The sequence below is a fragment of the Panthera onca genome, chromosome B1, assembly GCF_046562875.1.
Source record: "Panthera onca isolate mPanOnc1 chromosome B1, mPanOnc1 haplotype 2, whole genome shotgun sequence".
Classification (NCBI taxonomy): Eukaryota; Metazoa; Chordata; class Mammalia; order Carnivora; family Felidae; genus Panthera; species Panthera onca.
Genome location: NC_138342.1, coordinates 116,677,628 through 116,703,355, shown reverse-complemented (window position 1 = coordinate 116,703,355; position 25,728 = coordinate 116,677,628). Strand labels below are relative to the sequence as shown.

At 39.0% G+C, this 25,728-nt stretch overlaps 1 protein-coding gene across 2 annotated transcripts; it reads left to right on the top strand.

Annotated features, from left to right (window-relative positions):
• The first annotated feature begins 11,100 nt into the window (after positions 1 to 11,100).
• PCDH18 (protocadherin 18) lies at positions 11,101 to 24,410 on the top strand. 2 transcript variants are annotated; one of them, XM_060654177.3, is made up of 4 exons: positions 11,101 to 14,063; positions 14,911 to 14,999; positions 15,090 to 15,253; positions 22,451 to 24,410. In XM_060654177.3, the coding sequence occupies exons 1-4, from the start codon at positions 11,586 to 11,588 to the stop codon at positions 23,119 to 23,121; spliced, it is 3,402 nt and encodes a 1,133-aa protein (XP_060510160.1). In that variant the 5' UTR covers positions 11,101 to 11,585; the 3' UTR covers positions 23,122 to 24,410. The 2 variants fall into 2 exon arrangements, with proteins under 2 accessions (XP_060510160.1, XP_060510161.1); XM_060654178.3 differs by having other exon boundaries at positions 11,103 to 14,063; positions 14,914 to 14,999.
• The last annotated feature ends 1,318 nt before the right edge of the window (positions 24,411 to 25,728 follow it).

The following is a 25,728-nucleotide window of genomic DNA, read 5'->3' as shown; positions in this document are numbered from 1 at the left end:
CCATGATAGAGGAATGGAAGGTGATTTTCAGTCGTGGGATATAGAACTTCCGGGGCGCCTGGGTGGCGCAGTCGGTTAAGCGTCCGACTTCAGCCAGGTCACGATCTCGCGGTCCGTGAGTTCGAGCCCCGCGTCGGGCTCTGGGCTGATGGCCCAGAGCCTGGAGCCTGTTTCCGATTCTGTGTCTCCCTCTCTCTGCCCCTCCCCCGTTCATGCTCTGTCTGTCTCTCTCTGTCCCAAAAAAATAAATAAAAAACGTTGAAAAAAAAAATTAAAAAAAAAAAAAAAAAAAAAAGAAAAGAAAAAAAAAAGAACTTCCTTCAATGGTGGCTGCAGATGGGGTAAGATTTGTCACGTTTACACTACCGGAAGAGAGAGGCTCAATGTCTCCGTGGAGATTTAATAAAAGCTGCTTAGGTTCTCACTCTCTGCTCACTGGTTGACCCTCACTATTATAAGAGTAGTTAGTTAGGCTGGAATTTCTGAATTCACTGTGGACAACATTTGATGATCTTGCATTAACAATACAGATTTTTAGGTTGAAATATTTACATGCTCTGTGCGTTCACATCATTATTATCGGTTCCAGTTTTGGCTGTATAAACTCTATGATGCTGGATTGTTCTGTTTGTCAAAACCCAAGATTCTATAGTAAATAAAAAAAAAAAAACTGTGTTCTTTTCATAATAATAAAATATGTGCTTCTGACTTACCGAGAAGTCAGATATGGAAGCATGTGGGAGCAATATGTAAATGCCAAGCAAGCTGTTTATACTGGGATATGCTTCTGCATAATAATCATAATCCAATTCTAGCAGAAACCTTTTGAATTTAAAACATTGTAGAGTTACAGCAAAACAGAAAGAACCGCAGCAAATGTTGTAGTTGCTGATTATTTGTGAAAAAGCTCAAATATGTTTACTTTTTTTTTGCACATCAGGGGTTTCTAGAAGTTTAACACTGTCCAGAAAAATCACTTTCAAACAATTTCATTGTGCTTTGGTAAACTACACTGAATAAATATGGGAAGAGGTGAGATTTGCTTTTCCATATTCCTATTACTAGAAGAATCCATTAAAACAGAAATGCACAGCCATTTTGTCTATGAAAGTTTGTATGAAGAAAGTGCATATTATTTTATTATTTCCTTAAGTTAATGTTGGGAATTCAGACATTTGATGTGCAGACTTGATGTGCAGACTGTATTTGCCTCTTAAAATGTAAAGACAGATTTTTTTTTATTGTTATTTATTTGGATGGTTAAATTCAGTACTTTTGGCAAAGCAACATACAGCACATTTGCTTGCCTTAAATTATGTTATTTGCTTTGCCAGGAATGTTAGTGTCTTTCATTTACCCTCACAACAGAAAGCAGAGTTTCTAGAAAAGTTTGTCAAAATAAATAATATACTCTTGAGTACTTGAGGTAAGCAGGATATCCAGGTGCACTTTTTATGCTTTCCTCCCAAATTTAGGATTCATTACTTTATACAAAAAAAATATATTTGTGGAGAGTGACTTAACACTGGGAAGGCTGAGACGTTATGAACAATGATGAAACATCAAAGAGCTGATGAGTGGGACGTGGGTTTCTTTGATCTCAGGTCAGTATCTCTTGTACAGCATTGTGTCTGTCCCCCATTAGCTTTTGCTCAAATACTGGAATGTTCCTGATTATAACATACGTAGGAATCTGAATGTCTACTCTCCTTTTCTCAGTGTCCCAGACTTTTTATTTGCACCTTTAAATGTACAGATAATTCACTTGTGTTTCCTTCTAGATGAGCCTGATCTTAGAGGAATACCACATGGTGGATGAAGATGTCCTAAGGGATCTGAGATTTTTAGAATCAGGAAAATATCACCTCCACCTTTGCCTCCTCTGTTTTCTCTAGTCCTGCCTAAGAATCACTTCAACGAATCTTGTAGTATTGATAATCGTCAAGGATACTATCCAAAGGACAAAGCAGTGATAATATATTTTCATTGCACGGGTTGCAATACTTTTCCATTCACAATTTCCCTTGATGTGTACTGATATCTTTTCCCATAGCTTCATAGTTTTGAAAACATTAAGACATTTAAAATGGGACAGGCTTTTTTCTTTTTTTTTTTTTAATTTTTTTTTTTTTCAACGTTTTTTATTTATTTTTGGGACAGAGAGAGACAGAGCATGAACAGGGGAGGGTCAGAGAGAGAGGGAGACACAGAATCGGAAACAGGCTCCAGGCTCCGAGCCATCAACCCAGAGCCTGACGCGGGGCTCGAACTCACGGACCGCGAGATCGTGACCTGGCTGAAGTCGGACGCTTAACCGACTGCGCCACCCAGGCGCCCCAGGACAGGCTTTTTTCAGTTAATACTTAAAAACAATAAAAAATTATGACTATATGGGAAAATTTTGGAGGCAGTTACAGATATCAACAATTCAATATCAATTAGATATTAGCTGTGCGAAAGTTTACTTAAACCTGTGAGTCTTAGTTTCTATACCATAAAATTGTTGTAGGATTAATGTGGCAGGAAATACGTGCTTTGCTCTCCACTCAATATCCACTGTCCACTGTACTTTGTTAACCAAATCTCGATATTTTAGCACTTTGTATGACGTGAAGGAGTTACTCCTCTAACCCAGACCTAAAACCTTATTAATCTAGACCAATCTCAGCAATTCCACTCTCCTTGCTAGAGACTAAAGAAGGCTCGTGTGACACAAATCTGACCAATGAGCTTTAAGTGGAAGGCTCCTAGAATATATTCGTTTTCTTATTTTTTTTTTTTTTAATTTGAGTATCGTTGACACATAATGTTACAGTAGTTTCAAGTGTATAGTTTAATGATTTGACAAATTGATATGTTATGCCATGTTCGCCACAAGTGTAGCTATCATGGCTATTACAACATCATTGACTGTACTCCTTACACTGTGCCTTTATAATAAGTATTCCCATGACTTATTCATTCCATAACTGGAAGCTTGTATCTCCCTCTCCCTTTCACTCATTTCCCCCCCCCCCCCCCATCTCCTTCCCCTCTGGCAGCCATCAGTTTATTTTCTGTATTTATGGGTCTGATTCTGCTTTTTGTTTGTTTATTCTTTTTTTTTTTTTTTTAATTCCACTTATGAGTGGAATCCTATGGTATTTGCTTCTCAGTCTCACATCTCATTTAACATAATACCTTCTAGATCTATACTCTCCTCTGGGTGAAAGAAGATCCATAAAAGAAATACTGCCTTTTTGTGATTCAGTTCAGTGGAGAGATATTTCCTGGAAATATAATGACCATCTTGGGAAGGTAAAGGAACCCACACAGGAAGGCTAAGAAGGAGAAGGCAGCATACTGAAGATGAGAGAGCAGAAGTTAGGGAGAAACCTATTTTCATGAGGGCATCACTGGGCTGCTTAAATATTCCACATCAGAAATGCCCCATCTCTGTGTATTTTGTGTTTTGAGATAATAAACTCCTTATTGACACTTTGGGTTCTGTTACTGTATTGCATACATTTCTAGCAATTATAAACATTTCATTATTCAGGTTATAGTAAAAATTAAATAAGGAAATACAAACAAAGCACATGGTACATAATGGTGTTCAGTAACTATTGCCTTACTGTTAACTGTGTTCCAAGATGCTAACGCTTAATTGCTATGTGAAATGCAACTTTTTTCAATGGCATATTTTATGAGTAACTCAATCTAAATGTAAACTCTTAAATTTGCCCTCTTAATTACATTTTTGAGTAGATATTTTCTAAAATGTTTTGCTGCTTTGGGGACAGTGTTTTCTAAAATGCTTTCTTGTTTAAGTGAGAATCTTCTTAGGAAATTAAATTCCTGTAAATAGAGAATATCGATTAGTTTATTATAAATAAACTCCTCTGGATTCAAAATAGATATTAGATGATAAAAAAGAGGCACCATATTGTCACAAATGGATAGTCCGCTATATGCCTTATAGGAAATTGGTATTCTTTTTTTTTTTTTAATTTTTTTAACGTTTATTTATTTTTGAGACAGAGAGAGACAGAGCATCAATGGGGGAAGGTCAGAGAGAGGGAGACACAGAATCTGAAACAGGCTCCAGGCTCTGAGCTGTCAGCACAGAGCCCGACGTGGGGCTCGAACTCACGGACCTGAGCCGTCATGACCTGAGCCGAAGTCGGCCGCTTAACCGACTGAGCCACCCAGGAGCCCCGGAAATTGGTATTATTTTCAAAGAAGCCTTCACAACTCTCCCCAGTTTTATTCCAATTGAGACATTTTCTGTAGTATAGTTAATACACATTCAGACATTTATCATGGAAAAACTGTGTGCAAACTGTTCATTTTCTTCCTAGGTTGGTAAAGGGTAGGAAGTATAGACATTTCAGAGGCCAGCCAGATAGCTAGATATGTGTCCCAAATCTATAAATCATGTGTTTCCTTGATCTTGTAAAATCTGAATTATTCTTGATAAAAGTTGCTATTTGAGAGAGTACCTTGAACCTTTTCTTTTCCTTGTAAAGGGAAGCAGCCCACAATGGGATAACATTGCTCTCTCTTACTGCATCATAAATCCTCCTCACTGAGTGTCTCACCTGGTGGATAGTAACCGTGGACTAAATAATTTCCCACAACTTCTAAGTAAATAAGTAATTGGATGATGAAGTCACAATTAACCTAGCTGAATTTACTAGTAGTACATTTTTGTGCATAACTGATGCTAATAATTCAACAGACATTTATTTAAGCTTATTATGCTATATTAAAGCCTCCTTTCAAAGGGTTGTAATCGAATCTATATGTCCAAAATAGCATTCATTAGACTTACAGCACTTAAGTGGATGCTCATCGGTCTAAGTCATATTAGTTACCCTTTATACTTCCAGAAGTGATATCTTAAGAGTAGACATCAGTCTGTATATAGTGGGATGCTCCTAGTTTGAAAAAAAGAAGTTGGATATATTAGATATTTATTGGAGACATCCAGAAGTATTGTACATGAAATGGAAGCATCGAAAAGAAACTTTTTGCCACGCTTCAATTTCTTTTCTTAATCCTTAGCTAGAAATACTTAAGGATAAATAAGCAGTATACCAAGATTTACTTTCCCACACCACTGAACGTTGAAGAAATACTGGCATGGAGAACATAAGGTAAACTTATAATTTATATATACTTGGTAGATGCAGAAACACACAACCAGGGATTCCTATGTACATACGTGTATACAAATGCACATGTATGTGATGACATTGGAAATATTTTCACCTTCAGGAATAACTCTTCACAAAGAATTGCATCTTTTTTTCCAAGTATTTCTCTCCCTAATGCAAAGGGTACTGCCTCAATGGTGGAGGACAGGATGATAAGTGGTATAAAACATGGGATCCAGAGGAAACTTTTATTTCCTTCTCTATGAATTTAGCCAAATCAACAAGTTTTCTTCCGTGAACTCTATGTATATTCTTGAATAAATGGTATCCAACCTCTGGCCCTTTCTGTGGTAATCTTTACCATATGCCACCTGTTTAAATTCCCCGGAGCAGCCAAATCTCACAGCACATAGGATGTGAGTGCCATCTTGTACTTCAGGATTCCTACCACTTCAGACAATGGAGTACTCTCTGGAACAATGTGTCTCGAACTTTAATGTGCATAGGGATCGGCGGAGAATCTTATTAAGATGCAGAATCTGTGTGAGTAGGTCTGGGGTGATGTCTGAGATTCTGCGTCTCTAACAAATGTCCAGATAATGCCCATGCTGCTGCTCTCTGGACCCTATACTTGTGTGGCAACGCTTTAAACTAAGAAGTGAGACCCAGCTCAGTTAAAGGCTTACCCCACTTCCCTGCAAAGTCCCTCACGTCCCCCAAGCAGCAGATTTTGGGGAAAAAAAATTAAATACAGGCTTAGTATTCTGCCTCAGTTTTCTGCCCTGAAGAGAAGGCATTTAAGGGATTATCGGTCACACGATTAATTCTAAAATCAACGTTGCTGCCTTCTGGTTTAACTTTGTGAGCTGGTCTAGAATTTTGACTTGGCTCCCAGTATGTGGCCATCCTCAGAATACTGGCTCTTAGGTGGCTGTCTTATTCTTTCATTTTAATCTCTAATCATAACCTGTCTGGCTGGGGAGGCATGAAGTCCTAAAATAAGCAGGAGCTTACCTACATGGGTCACATCCAGGCTCAGCTGATTACCTGGTGCCAGACCCTAAGTCACTTGGTAGAACTTGGCATGCTACCTTTGGCAGGACCTCCCAAGTACTGATTGCCTACTCAGACAAAACTGACCCAGCATCTGTCACTGCATTTCATGGGCTCCAACTCTTCCCGATCCTCTGTCGATGGCTCGCTCTTGGCACTTGCATAGGTCTGCCTCCAGGTGTGTGGCCCTCCTGTGGGCATTTAATCTATTCAGTTTTGGTCGGAATCTACGAAGTCCATTTCTATTCTACAAGTCTAATCTGAGTTTAGGGCCCATTTTTATTTACCAACCTTGGATCTTATGGTGATAACTTTGTTCCAATAAAGAGTTTATATTGTTCAGTGATTTTTATTATTATATTATTGAATAGATTAGTAAATGGAATACAGGGAATGACATAAAGAGATGTAATATGATTGATAGAAAGTCTAATAGTGCTTTCTAAATGAAAATCTTATTTGACAAGTTTTATCTTTCCTTGTCATTGCCAAGATATCATATCAAATTATATCCTTTTGCTTTCCCAGTATAGTGTGACATGATTCTTTTTTAAACTGTTCATTTCAAACTGTTTGAGAACAGGCAAATACTAGATGTGTGTCTTACCAAATAAAAGAGACAATTAAGCACCTGATAGACCTCTTTTAACTGTTTTATTAGATATATTTCTATAGTCAGGGTCTGAAGGCATACTTAGATATATGTGATAGAGCTTTTGGAATTTTCATCAGTGAGCCAGCAAGTTTTCAAAAACATCATAGATCAGTACTATTAGTTTTGTCGATTATGTTTCAAAGGTGACAGTCATAAATCAAAAATGGAGAGCTTCCTCTTTCCAGCATAAAATTATATAAACATCTAAACCAAAAGTTTGAAAAGCAACAAGGATGGCAAATATAATCAACTTTTTTTTTTTTCCTCCAATACATGTTAGGAAGAAAACAGACCCAGAATCTAAGAAAAAGAAACTAATCTTGCTTGTGTATTTACTCTTGGCCAACCTCTGTGGGAAGCTCTGATTGTTTAATTCTTCCAAGAACTCTTGATGGTGTATTATTATTACTACCAGAGGATTAGACAGACTCAGGGAAGTTAAATAATTTGTTCGGGGTCACACAGCTAACAACTGGTCTTAAACAGTTCCAAGGTATTAGAATACTTTAACTCTACCAACTTTTTTTCTGGTAAAACTTTAGCTCTTATCTAATTTCCCAAGGTACACAGTAGAGTAATTACTTAGGCTTGTTATGGACATGTGGTGTCAAGCAGCACCAGGAACTCCTCCTACAAAACATCTCACAACAAATGCTAGGAGGAATGAGAGTAATGTTATCTTAATCTACAAAAAGATTGTGAGATTTGTATTATTCTTTTGACGATGAGGAAGATATGACATGCTCAGATGGAAGTGAATATTTATTTCTCTACCTATTCTTTTGCATTTTACATGCTCTAATAAAATGCAAATAACCAAGAATTTAAAAAACAAAAACAAAAACAAAAACAACTCCACATCTGCAGGGCACCTGGGTGGCTCAGTCTGTTAAGCATCCGACTCTTGATTTCAGCTCACGATCTCAGTTTGTGAGCCTGAGCCCTGCGGCTATGCTGACAGAACAGAGCTTGCTTGAGATTCTCTCTCTCTCTCTCTCTCTCTGTGTGCCACTGCCCCCTCTCAAAATAAATAAATAAAACATTTAAAAAAACCCTCCACATCGGATTATAAGAAATTTTAGGACTTTAATTTTGTGTTTCAGTACCAAAAAAGACGCTATTCATGCAATGGAGAGACGTTTGAGCTTTGTAGTTGAGTCTTACATTCCCCTGCCTCTTAGTAACAAGGGAAACATTACATATTTGGAATTGTAAAGCTTCATTTTCTTTAAAACAAAAGAAATCAAAATAAATGGCATAATAAAACTCCTATTAGAAATGACAGGATGTATTGCAAATGCCAGCTGGTATCTTTTCTCTGGTTTAGCAATTTTCAGCCAACTTGGGCTGAAGTGGTGAAAGGAACATTGGGGGCAGAACATACACAACAGGATGGAAATAACCAAGATTCTCCTCCAGGAGTTAGGAGCCCTTTGCCCTCATGCCTAACATCACTCAGAATTCCTCCAGAAGCAGAGCCATCTCTTCCCTTTGTCAACAAAGGCTACCATTTAGAAGGTGGATGGACTTCAAGGAACATTCAATGCTTCTTCTCTGGGTATCTGAGATGTCATTTTAGAGGCTCTAAACTTCTTCATGACTACTTATTCATGACCTTGTAAAATTCTAGAAGACAGAGAAAGTTCAATCAAATCATCATTAGATGACAACTAACAGACGTTTATCATTTTTCTCCCCTAATACAAACTGTTTGACAAATAGCAAATGACAGGAGAGCAGTGTCTTTTTGTTTTGTTTTGTTTTGTTTTGTTTTGTTTGTACATTCTTTTCAGGGCTACCAAATAAGGACATTTTGAACTGCTGAAGCTAATCAAAAGTGCAAGATTTCTTTCCTATTTTGTACTTTTTACAAATGAGTTTGGAAACACAGGAGTATATCCTAAGGAGAAATCAAAAGCCCAGGGCTATCAAGTAGGTATATACAACTTCTCAGGAATGGATTGGTAAGCTGAAAATGAAATGGTGCTTGATGAGAGTGATATCACAAGTGAAAAAAAGCCATCCTCCATGAAAGAATTCCAAGACCTGATCATAGAAACACACTCTTTATGAGTACAATATATATTAATTTACAACCTATTCTAAATACTTCAGTGCGGTAATCTGAAGCTGGTTTGACAAGGATTAACTCGGTTCAAACTCATTGTCAGAAAGAAAAGATAGATTTTTAAATTTATTTTTCCTTGTTAAGTGTTGGGGACAAGTATCCTCTACGTTAAGGTAATCAAGTCCATGGCCCTTAGAGATTTTGGGGATAGACTTATCAAATCCACAAAGAAAACTCTCCTAGAACTAATGGAATGAGATTACCTTTGAATTCTCACCCCAACTTTGAATAGTCACTAATTCCTTTCTTTGCTCTTTTGGTGTTTGCAAAGGGGTTCGCTAAAGCCTGCATTGATATAATTATTGGCTCAGCTTGTTAGAGATCCAGGCCAGATGGCTATGGGTTTCTAAAGTCCTAGTAGCTTGTGGTAGTCTTCCTAGTTTGCCTATAGGGTTTGGGGATCAGCAATTTGAAAGGGCTACAACCTTGTAAAACAGTATTATTCATGGGGGCAGAATGTTCATCAGCGTGACCCAGTGCTAAATACATTCATTATAGGCATTCCTATTCTGCACAATTTGCCACACAGCGCTGGTTTCTGGAGGGGGAAAAAAGACAATGGCTTATAAAATGCTTTTGAATGCCTAAAAAGAAGGAGAGTTCACGCTGGGAGTCCTCTGCTTTCTTTCTTGGAAGGAACCTTCTTAGTGACTTTAGCTGAGCTCTGCTGAGAGTAAGCAAAGTGGAAAAATCAGAAAATTACCTTTTTTATATGTTTCTGGGGGGCAAAATAGAGAGTGGGAGAAAATAAATGGAAAAAAGTGACAGTGAGATTATGCGAAACAGCAAATATGCAAGTGGATGAAGACAGCTGAGGAATAATGCAAGAGGCACACACACACACACACACACACACACACACACACAAAGAAGAAGAAGAAGAAGAAGAAGAAAGAAAGAAAAAAGCAGCAATAGAGCCGTGATGATAAACTTAAAAGAAATTGTGGAGCAGAAAGAATATCATAAATAATCATATTTTCAAATAAGAATACCCTATCAGTTTCTGTGACCCGGATAAAGCACAAGCCTCCCATGACATTTCCCAGCATTCTGATGCACACACAATGCAATTTTCAGCTCAGGCATTTTATTCTTCAGTGAAAACAAGCTTTGGGTTCTTAAAATACATATCTGAAAAGTGCTTTCATAAATAACGCATATATTATAAAAATTTGACTTGTAAACTACAGGGTCCAGGTCCCTCCCAGTCTACATTGTGAAGGCTCACCATGTATAGAGAAAATCTTTTGGTAGAAACTGGCATGCTAAAGCATGAAATGTCTTTTACTGAAGGCAAATAGGATTTTTTGAAGTACAAGACAAAGAAATATCATAGCCAATTTTGCCCCAACTCAAAGAAAAAAGTGATAGATGGTAGAACTATATCGGTAATTAGTTTCAAATCCTAAGGTGTTCCTTTAAATCTTGCTAATTAAGAGAATTCAAGAGTGGAAAATAGCCCTTTTCTTATCTTCAAAGAATAAAGATGAAAGAAAACCAGAAAATGAAACCTCCTTACTTGTTCTGTTCTTTAAAACAGAGCCCCAAGAAAATCTGCCTGTGCTCACAGGAGAAAGACCCAAGCATTTACAGAGGGGGAGGGGAAGGGGGCGGGCTGAGAAGCATAATTAGAAGCAAGTTTTCAAATTTTATTAAATTCCTTCACCAACAAAATGCACTTAGAGGTATTTCAAGTTAAACCAGTACTTAAAGACTATGAAAAGCAAGATGATTACATGTTTGCGGAAGAAGAAAGGGCAATTAAGAAAACCAGAACAATTTAAGATGCCAACTAAATAAAGGCGACCAGAAGTTGATTTAAAGTTTTTCTTCTGTAATTTGCTCCCCTTTGTCGTGGCACGCTCAGAGAAAGTGAATGCTGTAGACTGGGAGGAGGAGGGGGGCGTGGGGAGGAGGAAGGGAGGAGCGGAGCGAAGGAGCGGCTCCCATCCTCCTCCCCCAGCCCCCAACCGGCCCTCCTCCCGGCTCTCCCAGCCGCGCCCCCCCCCCCCACCCCCCGCCCGCCCCAAGCCCCCGCCTTCCTCCTCGCCGCTCGCTCTCCCTCTCCACCCTCCACTCTCGGCGACCGCCCTCGCTTTGGGGACACCATCAGCTTTTGATTTGGAAGCACGCTGATTGGCTGGAAGCGATTCAACACACGCCGGGCAAGAGAGCTTTGTCTGAGTTGGAGTGAAGTTGTACAGATTTTAGACTGGAGTCAGCAATCACGGGTGTTTAGTCTGCAGCCGCGCGGAGAAAGGGAGAGAGCATCGCTGGAGAAAGATTCACTGCAGCCTCTGCCGGCACCCTGCAATCGATGGCTTCCGACAACACAAGGAGGGAAGCGCGGAGGTGACCCTCTTCTGCCTGCGGAGAGGACAAATGCAAGGCTCGGACTCCGCGCCGACAAGAGCTGCGAGTCGTGACACGGTGTGTATAAACCAAAAGTTTGCGAGCTGTTAATTGCTGTGCTGTGTTATTAAGAGACGCTTTCAAGTGGCAAGTACCAAACGTAGCTTAGCTTTAAGTTGCCAAAGGAAGTTGAGGGGAATTGCTTTGCTGTTTTAACTTGGTCTGTGTGAGGAGTCTCCCAAACTGACCGAGGTGCCAAATGAATGCTAAAATGCACTTTAGATTTGTTTTTGCACTCCTGACGGTGTCTTTCAACTGCGATGTGCTGGGCAAGAATTTGAAATACAGGATTTATGAGGAGCAGAGGGTTGGATCAGTGATTGCAAGACTATCAGAGGATGTGGCTGATGTTTTAGTTAAGCTACCTAATCCTTCCACCGTTCGTTTCCGAGCCATGCAAAGGGGGAATTCTCCTCTCCTTGTAGTAAATGAGGATAACGGAGAAATCAGCATAGGGGCTAAAATCGACCGCGAACAACTGTGCCAGAAAAACTTGAACTGCTCCATAGAGTTTGATGTGATCACTCTACCCACCGAGCATCTGCAGCTTTTCCATATTGAAGTCGAAGTGCTGGATATCAATGACAATGCTCCCCAGTTCTCAAGATCTGTCATACCTATTGAGATATCCGAGAGCGCGGCCGTGGGGACGCGCATCCCCCTGGACAGTGCATTTGATCCAGATGTTGGGGAAAATTCCCTCCACACCTACTCTCTCTCTGCCAATGATTTTTTTAGTATTGAGGTTCGCACCAGGACCGATGGAGCCAAGTATGCAGAACTCATAGTGGTCAGAGAGCTGGATCGCGAGCTGAAGTCAAGCTATGAGCTTCAGCTCACTGCCTCAGACATGGGGGTGCCTCAGAGGTCTGGCTCATCCATACTAAAAATAAGCATTTCCGACTCCAACGACAACAGCCCTGCTTTTGAGCAGCAGTCTTATGTAATACAACTCTTAGAAAACTCCCCCGTTGGCACTTTGCTCCTTGACCTGAATGCCACAGATCCAGATGAGGGCGCTAATGGGAAAATTGTATATTCCTTCAGCAGTCATGTGTCTCCCAAAATTATAGAGACTTTTAAAATTGACTCAGAAAAAGGACATTTGACTCTTTTCAAGCAAGTGGATTATGAAATCACCAAATCCTATGAGATTGATGTTCAGGCTCAAGATTTGGGCCCAAATTCAATCCCAGCTCACTGCAAAATTATAATCAAGGTTGTGGATGTTAATGACAATAAACCTGAAATCAACATAAACCTCATGTCCCCTGGAAAAGAAGAAATATCTTATATTTTTGAGGGGGATCCCATTGACACATTTGTTGCTTTGGTCAGGGTTCAGGACAAGGATTCTGGGCTGAATGGAGAAATAGTTTGTAAGCTTCACGGACATGGTCACTTTAAACTTCAGAAGACTTATGAAAACAATTATTTAATCTTGACAAATGCCACATTGGATAGAGAAAAGAGATCTGAATACAGTTTGACTGTAATCGCTGAGGACAAGGGGACACCCAGTCTTTCTTCAGTAAAACATTTTACTGTTCAGATCAATGATATAAATGACAATCCACCCCACTTCCAGAGAAGTCGATATGAATTTGCAATCTCAGAGAATAACTCGCCAGGGGCATATATCACCACCGTTACGGCCACAGATCCTGATCTTGGAGAAAATGGGCAAGTTACATATACCATTTTGGAGAGTTTTATCCTGGGCAGTTCCATAACTACCTATGTCACCATTGACCCATCTAATGGAGCCATCTATGCCCTCAGAATCTTTGATCATGAGGAAGTGAGTCAGATCACTTTCGTGGTTGAAGCAAGAGACGGAGGAAGTCCAAAGCAACTAGTAAGCAATACCACAGTTGTGCTCACCATCATTGATGAAAATGACAACGTCCCTGTGGTTATTGGGCCTGCTCTGCGCAATAATACTGCAGAAATCTCCATACCCAAAGGGGCTGAAAGTGGCTTTCATGTCACAAGAATAAGGGCAATTGACAGAGACTCTGGTGTGAATGCTGAACTCAGCTGCTCCATAATAGCAGGCAATGAGGAGAATATCTTTTTAATCGATCCACGATCATGTGACATCCATACCAACGTAAGCATGGAATCTGTTTCCTACACCGAGTGGGAGCTCTCAGTCATCATCCAGGACAAAGGCAATCCCCAGCTGCATACCAAAGTCCTTCTGAAGTGTACGATCTTTGAATATGCAGAGTCAGTGACAAGTACAGCAATGACCTCAGTCAGCCAGGCATCTTTGGATGTCTCCATGGTTATAATTATTTCCTTAGGAGCAATTTGTGCTGTGTTGTTGGTTATCATGGTGCTGTTTGCAACGAGGTGTAACCGAGAAAAGAAAGACACTAGATCCTACAACTGCAGGGTAGCAGAATCCACTTACCAGCACCACCCAAAAAGGCCATCCAGGCAGATTCACAAAGGGGACATCACATTGGTGCCTACGATGAATGGCACTCTGCCCATCAGATCTCATCACAGATCGTCTCCATCCTCATCCCCCACCTTGGAAAGAGGGCAGATGGGCAGCCGGCAGAGTCACCACAGTCACCAGTCCCTCAACAGTTTGGTGACAATCTCATCCAACCACGTGCCAGAGAATTTCTCACTAGAACTCACCCATGCCACTCCTGCCGTTGAGGTAAGATCGCACTCTGTACCAACTCACTGACACGGTCAGCTGCTAGTGTGCAGAGGTTGTGTATGTGCTAGTTCTTAAGTGTCTCCTTTAAGCAGTAAACAATACTAACAATATCCGAATTAAATGGGATACAAGGTACATCACCTGTATGTAGCAAGTATGCATAGTTTAGCATGCTGTTCTGTTTTTCTTAAAGAATGGGCTTGCATGTATGATGCATAGTATTGAAAAATAAATGTGAATCTCCCAAATGACTATCTAATTAGAATACCCTTCCTTCCCAGATTAAGATACTGGAAGCCACAAATAAAGGGACTTGTTTCATTCTCACAGTTGTGGCTTCTACTCAGAAAAAAAAAAAAAAAAAAAAAAAGCCAAAAGATAACAACAACAGCACCAGCAAAAACCCAAGGCCTCCAGAATCCCATCTGAATGCATGTTGTATTTGTTCAACTTTTGAATTTTTTCTGACCTTATTTTAACTGCATGTGCTAGACTGTTGCATCTTACAATATTTTCCATGTATTTTTATAATGGACCTCTTTAACCTGAACTAAAACATAAAGGAACTCAGTCTATTATTTATAAAGGAGTTCTCTTTCAAAAAAAAAAAAAAAAAAAAAAAGCAGTGTATGAGATCATTCAAGCCTCTCCGGGATGTATTCAGTTGTGTGTGGTGCCTGGCTGCATCGTCTGCCACATTCCAGCATGTGTAAATCTTTAAAACAGAGATAACATGTTCAATTCATCAGGATGAAAAGCAGTGAGCAACTGTTTTTCCTTGCTTAAGCTCGTGAGTATTAGGGGGTTTGCTTCCAGAAATCAGTTCTGTGTGTTTGGTTTCCAGCAGGTCTCCCAGCTTCTTTCAATGCTTCACCAGGGGCAATATCAACCAAGGCCAAGTTTTCGAGGAAACAAATATTCCAGGAGTTATAGGTATGAATTATCCCCCTGTTACCTATTGAGTCTCTAATGGCGTGAATGCTAAAGAGTAAAAACCATACTTTCCCTGATTTATCTTTCTAGATATGCCCTCCAAGACATGGACAAATTTAGCTTGAAAGACAGTGGCCGTGGTGACAGTGAAGCAGGAGACAGTGATTATGATCTGGGGCGAGATTCACCAATAGACAGGCTGCTGGGTGAAGGATTCAGTGACCTGTTCCTTACAGATGGAAGAATTCCAGCAGGTAAGAGGGTGGTGATAGACGGTAAATTCTTACTTTCAGATCTGTTACACCCATGGAGTGCACAGTTTCTCCCATGCTTACATTTTTCTTTGTCCTTTGCACTGAAGTATCTGTCATCTGTACACTATTAGCATTGAACATGACCTGGAGCCCCTCAGAATTATTTTCTTAAACTTCAGACACGGCAGCTGGTGGAGGAGGGGTAAGCACGAGAGCGGAGCAGGACAAGAAGGAAGGAGTGGGGAGAGGGGGATAGAGAGCCACACTATTTCTTTCCTCTCCCTGCCCCCATCCAGTGCTGCCACAGGATACTCTTGAGCAACTCTATGAAATTACTGGGTGGTTGTTGTTATTCAAACGGCCTGTTTTGGTGCATGGTGGTGAACTGGGCTATAATTTGGAAGACACAAATTTCCTGTGATGGGAACCCACTCACAGAATCAGAGATTAAAATACACTAGGGAATGGTACATTTCAATCACCAAAAATAGGACAAAGAATGCAGCTTTGTAGGTGGGAAGCACAGAATATTTTTGCCACCGTTCATTTCCTATCCGCACGGTAGTTGAAGAGGCACACGCGTTTACAAGGGAAATGTTAAGTCTGTAGCCAGATGGAGGAGACCCTGGGAAGTTAAAAGCCACGTTTTCCATAGAGTCCCCCCTCTCTGACTGTGCAGTAGAACCTGTCTGAACCAACTGGGTAAACACTGACTACATCACTGCAGCAACCCCGTTACCAGAGACTGTAATATTCAATCGACTCTTAGGAACACATAAAAACATCGCCCTGGCTACTTACATTCCTAAACTCCACTGAATTTGATCAGCTGAGTGTTAATCAAGTGCCTGCCATTTGATAAATTAAAGAAAGGCAGAGCAAAACGAATTGCCGTCTGAGTTCCATCCAAAAATGTATCCCAAATCAGGCAGTTTGTACATGGTAGAGGTGAGATTTGAACCAATCCCATACTCTTAAATACCAACCTATTAAGAGTAATGAAGCAACAGGTTTTTAAAAAATAAGTTTAGTAATGGATTTATTCCTATATTCTGAAGTCTAATTATCCTCTATGAAGTGATTAAATGCTGCCTATTTCATTATGTTATTACAGTCATAGATATCGTATCTGTGGCAGGATGAGTGTGTGGAAAGGACTTCTGCTGGCATTAGGGCTACAATGTACATAAGAACCAATATTTGCACAGTGGTGTCTTTGTTTCTTTGTTTCATTCAGAGACTCCCTATTTCAAGGAAGAAAATGAATCTCTGAAAATCCAATGGGATACATACAGCCTCAGAAAACTTGCTCAAAGAGAATCAGTTTTATTATTTTTACCAATGAAAGGAAAGGGCTGGCTGGCTAAATTTCTATGGTTCCATGATGTTGATGGAACCCTAATTTTGAATATTGGTCCTCAATGTTGAATAATGTGATTTCTCAAATGAAAAGTAGTACAGTGGGCATAACATCAGTATTTCATTATGTAAGTTCTTTTTAAATTGTGTGAAACCTATTCATTTAAATTAAAAAAAATTATTTATTAGAGAGAGAGAGAGACAGAGAGACAGAGAGACAGAGTGTGAGTGGGGGAGGGGCAGAGAGAGAGGGAGACACAGAATCTGAAGCAGTCTCTAGGCCCAATGTGGGGCTCGAACCCACAAACTGTGGGATAATGACCTGAGCCGAAGTCAGAAACTTACCCAACAGACCTCCCCCCCACCAGGCGCCCCTGAAATTATAATTTATTGATATAGCTAAGAGGAAAATAACTTTCCCTATTGAGATAACTTTTCTATTTGTGGGCCTAAATGATATCTAAAGTCCTTTTGAATTCTGAAATTGTATAATTATATTAGCTGACCTGTTTTAGAAAAAGGCAGGACTTCTCTTTCATTCTTTCAAAGTTACCAACACCAGACATGTTCATGGCAGGAGAATTATCTAATGCTTGCATTAAAAATAAAATAAAAATGCATGTTAATAAAGACATTGAGGAAACAATGGGTAGATATACAGTCTAGGTAATAGTGAGTCTTATTTAGTGAGTGGCTTTAGGCTCCTTCTAAGTTAACATTTCGTTCAAAGTTAGGAGTTTGGCTTTTATATTATCAACAATGATACCGCTCAATATACAGACAACCCTTTCAAAACATTCCATATTTGCACAGTCATACTTACTCTGGGCGTGTGGTGGGAGAGTTATATTGCTGGTGTATGATGTTGTTTCACTGTAGATACATTTCTTTCTTACTATCTACCTGCCTCCATGTGGGGAAAGCATTCAGGTGGCATAGAGCACCAGGATATTCCCAGTGACTTATAAAATATTTTAAGCTTTCTTCATGTCTGGCTGGTGTAGAAAGTTACATGTATACTGAGTATCTGTGCAGAGCTACTTTAATTATGACCATCCTTCTGATGATACTTCACCCATTTTCTGGTTTATTATTCTTTCTGGCAGCTCATGCTTTGTAAACTTATATTCCCAGGAAACAGGCCAAGTAGGAAAAAAAAAAAAAAAATGTAAGTCCACATCTGAATGCCATTAACAGAAATCAGTGCAGTTTTTGAAAGCATGTGTATTTTTAGGACTTAAGTGTCTTATTCCAACTGGTTTTCTGCATTAAACTGTGATCAAATATAGATTATGTTATGTTGCATTGCCTGCCAACAAGGTCATTTCTGGTCATTCATTCTATTAATTCCCACAGAAATATCCTGCATTCTGAGCAGTAAAATCAGCAAGCATTCTTGTCCGTTAGCTCATGTTTGTCAACATGCTTTCTTCCTTACTCATTCAACTTTGCGCTACAGTGCAAAATCTTGAACTACTTGCAGAATCTCCATTTTTCCAATGTCTTAGCGGCACCAGTGTGATTTATAAAGGCCTTTTGATTTTGTTTCTTGTGAAACTCCTTTGCCGAGCTCATTCCACTTTTCATTAATCTGCCATCGGTGATTACTTTACTCCGACATTTCTCTCTAATTCCAAGTTCTGTCCATCGTCATGGCTGGTATCCGGGTCCTGGCTATTCTTCCAGGGCCCTTTTACTGGCCCGGCATACAAGCTGAGGTTCACTCTCTAGCACCTCCTCCCTTTGTCAAATATTTCTCTTATGCAGCTTGAACAACTTTTTCAGAACATTTTAATTTAAAGTTTTTTTGGTTTAAAATCAGTTATTGACTTTTGTTGCCCAGCAACACCTAATAAAACTACTTCCCTTGGCATTCCAAGGCCAATAAAATCCACTCCTGACTTATTAACTCTCATTTTGGGCTGTTTCGTATCTTTTGCAATAGTCAGAACCATCTTTCCACGTCCATCCTTTGTTCATGTTGCCTTTCTATCTGAAAAAAAAAAAAAACAAAAACCAACTGGCTTCTCTTCACTGTGTCTATCCGAATCCTGTTCATCTCTCACAGTTTGTGTCTTTAACTACTTTAGTCTCCACTTTGCCTCTTTTTTTTCCTTTTCTTGACATGCCTTTAGCATCATATAGGCTGGCACTTAAACTGGGCATCTGGAGCCTCATTTCTTACACTAGACTCAGAACTAGATCTGAAACCATTTGAGGACAAGGATCTATCATGGCACTCCACATATGGCAGGCTCTGACTAGATAACTGATTGGTTATTCAGTAACTCATGACTTGATGGAAGTTCGGCACCTACTTTTCGTTTCTTCTTCTTACGTCGAGTCCTACCTAAAAAGTATAGTAAGTCACAAAATTGGAAGACATATAGTGGGAAAGAAGAGTTGTCTGCTCCCTCAAGCCTTCCCCTTCCCAGGGGAAATGTAACCACCTGGCAGGTTTCAAGGAGAGACAGAAAGATTAGCCATATGCACCACTTGCCAGTAAGTTCTGACTTACTGGGTGTGGTATGAGACCTCTGTGGCTCTGAATTATATGTACACTGAGAATGTTTTTAAATAGTTGGGTCTCCAGGGAAAAGGTTGAGCATATCACTGAAACAGAAATGGTCTATTCTGTGCCACTCACTACCTTCTTATCTCTATTTTTGCCAATATTCTCTCTATTAGCCTGTCTTCTTCAATTTTTCCTATTTTCTGAATTTAAAAAAATTATGTTAATGTATTATTTAATACTCAGGGTTCCATTTATTTATTGTTTCATTAAAATGGCATTCCCTGTTTTAAAAAATTCCTGTAAACAAAATTACCTGTGGACATATACCATCATTTGAATCATCCAGATTGTATTTTTGGTTGCATGTTCATTATATTCGGGTCTCTAGAAAGTTGATCATACTCGGGATTCTTAGAAGCCTATGTAATTTTTCCGTTTTCCCCCACTGTCATTAAATATTAAAAGAAAACAAAGACAATCAAATAATCAAAAAATTAAGTCCTTCCCACAGGGTCAAAGGCCAGAAAACAAATGAAAGGTATCATCAGACCTGTTTCTGGTCCTTCCAACAGGATGTGTGTAAGACAAGAGAGACGGGTCTCCTTTCCATTTTCAGAGACCCAGGGAATTAGGGAAAAAACTTCATTACCACTTTGATAGCTATTTCACTGCTGAGAAAACCTCAGTGCTATTAAGGCATTCCAGTTACTTTCAACTCCTTTTGGTTTTGTCCACATAAATGATGAACAATAGTAATTATTTCTCAGCAGTAAAAATGCATGCCATGCCGTCAGTAAATCTAAACATGCTTTTCTTCTTAAATCATCCATCTTTATTTAAATTTAAATAGGAAATGATATGCTGAAAGAGTATGCTTTCTTCATGGCAAAATCACACAAGGATTCTGGGTGTTTGCCCTTCCTTTTACCCATAGTTAGTTCTGCAGTTTCTGCATTTTTTCTACTTTCTATGTATTTCTAGTTTTCCTACCAATCAGACCTTTTTCTCCTTCAGAACACTTGTTCTCGATTTTGTTCCACAGATTATCCCTTCTCTGTTAAGGAATGAGGTCCAGAATTGATGAGGTATAAAACCAAATTATCTCGAAGGTTTAGTGGTGAAGGGGAGGGACTTCCACCCCTTTTAACAAAGTCCTTTATTTCTCTTTTTTTCTGAGAGGAAACATTTACTCTTCGCCTTTCTTTTTCTGCATATCAATCTTTTTTAAAATTTTATTTTACTGCATAAGAACACTTAACATGAGACGTACCCTCTTAAAAATATTTAATTGTAGAATACAGCATTCTTAACTATAGGTACAATGTTGTATAGCAGATCTCTAGAACTTTTTCATTATGGTCAACCAAAACTTTATGCCCATTGTTTGGCAGTTCCCCATTTTCTCACCCCCCTGCACATGCACCTTTTAGCAAACACCATTTCACTCTTGGATTCTATATATTTGTTCATTTTAGACACCTTATATACATGGAATCATGCCATATTTGTCCTATGGCTGGTTTATTTCACTAAGTAGAATGTCCTCAAGGTTCATCCATGTTGTCACATATTGCAGAATTTCCTTCTTTTTTTAAGGCTCAATAATATTCCACTGTATGCAAATACTGTGTTTTCTTTATCCATTCATCTGCTGGTAGGCATTCGGGTTGTCTTCCCACAGTGGCTATTGTGAATAGTGCTGCGGTGAACAAGGGAGTGTTAATAGCTCTTTGAGATCCTGAATTCAATTCTTTTGGATAAGTATTCAGAAGTGGGTCTGCTGGATAATATGATAGTTATCCTTGTGATTTTTTGAAGAACTTCCATATTGTTTTCCATAGTGACTGCACCATTTTGTGTTCTTAGCAATAGTGGACAAGTATTCGAATTTCTCCACATCCTTGCCGACACTTGTTATTATTTTTTTTGTAGTAGTTATCTTGACAGATTTGAAGTGATATCTCATTGTGGTTCGGATTTGCATTTCCCTGATGATTAGAAAATACATAGTGCATTCTTATTCCATGCAGACATTTTACCTGGTGCTAGGGATACAACAATAAACACAAGACACTACTTGCTTCTCCTGATAAGGGCTTTGACATCGTTCAAGTGTCATCCTTTTTAGCAATAATTTGGGAAGAAGAGAAACCTTGCTCAAATAGCCAGATCTAAAGAATAAGCTCTGACTAGATAGCTGAGGTTGATTATCAATCCAGTTTCGTTCAAATGTAAGATAATTACTTTGCATTTTCTGCATTGTCACTTGCTCTAAAGCAAAATCATGATGCCGAAGAGACATAATTGTCACTGAAAGAGATAAGTGATTTGTGAAGTATGTTTTACATTTCTGCATCCTTCATCGTTCCTTTTATTGTAGTTTAGTTATTGCACTTGTCAATTTAGAAATTTTTCTCTTTATTTTCTGCTTTTCTAATAGCATTTATTATTTGCATTCCTTCATTATTATTATTGTAGTTTAGTTATTGCCTTTGTCAAATTTAGAAATTTTTCTCCTCTTTATTTTCTGCTTTTCTAATATCATCTATTATTTTCTATGAGCATGGCCACTCAAATTCCAATCAGACATTAAAACAACTGGAAGAACTAACCAATGGATTTTTTATATTCTTTTTTACATTTTGATGACTTTTCCATCTATTTGAATTCCAAACCTTTAAAAGAAGACTTCTGAATAGAGTAACTATAGGTGTCCAGTAGTTGAGGACAGTTTGCACTGCTATTTTAAGTAACAAATCAATAAATAATCCAAAATACCTTTGAGAGAATTTACTAAGTATAATGACCTGATAGCTTGTTATATTCCCAATGCCTCCATTAAAAGTAAAGTTGGTCAGATAGACCCCAATATCCAGAAGGCTACTCATAGGTGTTGCTCAAAAATTAATCTGGTGGCATTCCAAAATCACAGATTTCACCGTACAGCTCTGAGGATTTTAGAATTTATATCCAGCAAATATCCCACCACCCATACCTTCGCTCCTTTTCAGTCATCCTCATGTGTAAGTTATAAATCCATTTTCTCATTACTTGAGTAGCAGAAATAATAATCCTGAGAAGTATGTGAGTCATAATCTTCCTTTTGTTCTTTGATAAACGGGGGGAAAAAAGAGGTCCATTTAACTGATACTCAGATTAAAGCCGTAACTGTAGTCCATTTAATGTGTAAAATAGCGGGTATCATCACGGTAGTAGTTTAAAACGGTGTCCTGTTTTTTTTAAGACTAAACTTGCATTCTTTTCTACCATTTTGAGATAAGCTAAGCATGACGATGAATCCCTGTTGTCTTCCTTGGGTGTAGCTATGAGGCTTTGCACGGAGGAGTGCAGGGTCCTGGGACACTCTGACCAGTGCTGGATGCCTCCTCTGCCCTCGCCGTCCTCTGACTACAGGAGTAACATGTTCATCCCGGGGGAAGAATTCCCAGCACAACCCCAGCAGCAGCAGCACCCCCATCAGAGTCTTGAGGACGACGCCCAGCCTGCAGATTCTGGTGAGAAGAAGAAGAGTTTCTCCACCTTTGGGAAGGACTCCCCAAACGAGGAGGACTCCGGGGACACCAGCACGTCCTCTCTGCTCTCGGAAATGAGCAGCGTGTTCCAGCGCCTCCTACCCCCTTCCCTGGACACCTGCTCCGAGTGTCCCGAGGTGGATCGCTCCAACTCTCTGGAACGGCGGAAGGCGCCTTTGCCAGCCAAGACTGCGGGTTACCCGCAAGGCGTGGCAGCCTGGGCAGCTAGTACACATTTTCAGAATCCCGCCAACAACTCGGGGCCCCCACTTGGAACTCACTCCAGTGTGCAGCCTTCTTCCAAGTGGCTGCCGGCCATGGAGGAGATCCCCGAAAACTATGAAGAAGATGATTTTGATAATGTGCTCAACCATCTCAACGACGGGAAACACGAACTCATGGATGCCAGCGAGCTGGTGGCGGAGATTAACAAACTGCTTCAAGACGTTCGCCAGAGCTAGGAGATGCTAGCGAAGCATTCTTGTTTCCGTGTGTATGGAAATCGGGGACAGAGAAAACCCTGAGAGAACTGGCATTGCCAAATAGTTGCATTTATCATAAATGTGTCTGTGTATATTGAATATTGAATACTGTATTTTCGTATGTACACGATGCAAGTGTGATTATTTTAATCTGTATTTTAAAAATACATTTGTACCTTATATTTATGTGTAATTTAACAGACAAATTTTATTTTTTTACTCCCATGACAAACATGTCTTTCCTAATCATGTAGAAAGTAGCCACTGTTCAAATATGATATAGTCTTCGACCACAAAGTGTAAAGGCACTGTGTAGATGAGTTCTGTTGGGGGAAGAATTTGCTGTTGCTGTATGAACAACCCCACTGAAGCATTATGCAATTCTTAGTTTCGTTAAGTGATCCAGTTTCTTTTTTCGATACTTTTTAAAAAAAGAAGCATCAATGACAACGTCAGCCACTTAATTATTATTTTTACTGCTCTCTGCTAGTTCTGATGGTTCAATTTCAGCAAAATTGAGACATGGGGTGAAATTTCATTTCAGGACTATGAAGTATGTTTCACAGACCATGATGAAAAAAATAGGGCTAGAGTCAATGCTTCCCAACCCTCCCCCACGCCCCAGGCCCCTACTGTTCCAAGGCATCACACTGGCCTATACTCGAGAATATTTCTCCTGAAGTATTAGTGTCTATTTGTAACCAAGGGAAACAATGAATTTCATTCCATCCTTGTAACAGTAGACACGCTCCAAGAAAATGGAATCTGTCCTTTAAATGGGTAACGGTATGTATTCTAACAGCCTAAAGTATTTGTGGACAAAGACCATGGTGTCAGTGTCCCTCCTAGGGTAGTAAATGGAATTGATTTATTCTGAAACTGTTGTGTTTGAATCTTCCCCTGTCCTCTCATGATACTTGAACATTTTTATGTTTTGCAATGTTTTTGCTATAACTATTCACTTTTAGCTTTTGTCTCCAGTGCATGATCTCATATTTTTGCTTTTATTTTTAGTATAAGAACGTTTTTTAAAATTATGATTTTGTTATTGCAATTCTTTTGTATCTGTTGTGTGACGAACGACAAATTCTTTAATTATTGTGCTGTTATCTCTCTGTGTGGAATGCCTTGGTGAAGGAGATCGTTATTATGACTGTTCTCATTTATGACCAAGCTTCTGTTAATGTTATTTCTATGAATACACTATCTTGATTGTACTCTCCAGAAAATTTTGCTGTCAATGAAAATAAAAGGAAAATTAAAGTAAAGCTTAAGAACTGTCCATAAATCAGAACCCTGTTCCTACATATACGTTCAAAAGTTTTGCATGAGGCGTGTCCTTCATGAGAAGGTAATTCAGTGTTGAGTTTTGAATGATAAAGAGGGAACATTCAGCTTGGTGAACAAGGGAAATGCAATGGAAAAGGAATAATTTGAGACCTGTGATGGGAATGAAAGTCGTCTACCATTTTCCCAGTAGATTAAAATATTTAAATGCATTTGAAGCATAAAGAAAAAAGAATAATCAAATAGTAACTACATGAACATTTTTCAAATGAAAAAAAAATTTCTCAGAACATTTTGTATTAAGTTGAATCCAAAAAAAAAAAAAAAAAATGTACCTTACAATGTTTCCAAGAGGTGAAAATATTATCCTCCTTGGTTTACTAGCAGGGAATTGAAATACGAAGAAAGTTAAATAGCCTAAAAGAGGCTACACTCAGATATTTTAAATCTCAAATGGGTACCACATCAAATACATGTATTATGTCTTTGAAAGGCACATTTTCCTTTATAGGAGGGATTGCAGTTACAAGGGAAATTTCAGTTTATTTTTCAGTAGATTACATACACAAATGCTAACCACATTTAAAAACATTTTTTTTTTCAAATTCACTTCCTTTCAGTATGTATTATCCTTAAGACTTCCATAACTTCAGTGTTCTTAATTTAAAGCAGCAATAGTCATTTAGGAAGCAGAGGTGGAAATCAATGTTTAAATAATGTGAAGTAAATAAAATGCAATATTATATTAAACACAAAACCTTTGTATATTGTCTGTATAGTAAGCATTCCGTGTTTCAGACTCCTTGTTTCTCCAGTCTTCTCCACTTACTATGGCTTTCCAGAACCACAGGCTATTAGTGCAAGATTGTCACTTTTCACTCCTGTTCCTGTTACAGGTAATGTAATCTCAGTGAAAGCACGATTGTCTGGTGCTATCATAACAATTTAACCTCTCAAGTTTGTATTTCCTCCTCTTTGGTACCATGCCTCTCTTCAGACTGAAGCAACCAAAAGCACTTAAACCAAGGAGGTTCTTTTATCCAATCATGAGTGTTTAATCCCTTTGGCCCCATTTGATTCCTTTAAATGTTCTTCAGTGATAAACTTCTATTAGTGGAATCATCTTCCAAAATTCTCTTTCAACACTAAATCTGTTGCTTAATAAATCTTCCTTTTAAACACTTGTTTATAGGATGATTAGAACTGGCTCTCTCCAAATTCTTACAGGTTATTCACGTTGTTACTCATTTATCATTTACTTTTTTCTTGGTATGTAGCAGAGGAGATTTATAACTGTTT

What these genes read in the sequence shown, in the direction of transcription:
- PCDH18 (XM_060654177.3), top strand. Translation starts at nt 11,586, where the DNA reads ATGAATGCTAAAATGCACTTTAGATTTGTTTTTGCACTCCTGACGGTG. An exon ending in ATGCCACTCCTGCCGTTGAG is followed by an intron (nt 14,064 to 14,910) that starts GTAAGATCGCAC and finishes TTTGGTTTCCAG; the next exon opens with CAGGTCTCCCAGCTTCTTTC. An exon ending in AGATGGAAGAATTCCAGCAG is followed by an intron (nt 15,254 to 22,450) that starts GTAAGAGGGTGG and finishes CCTTGGGTGTAG; the next exon opens with CTATGAGGCTTTGCACGGAG.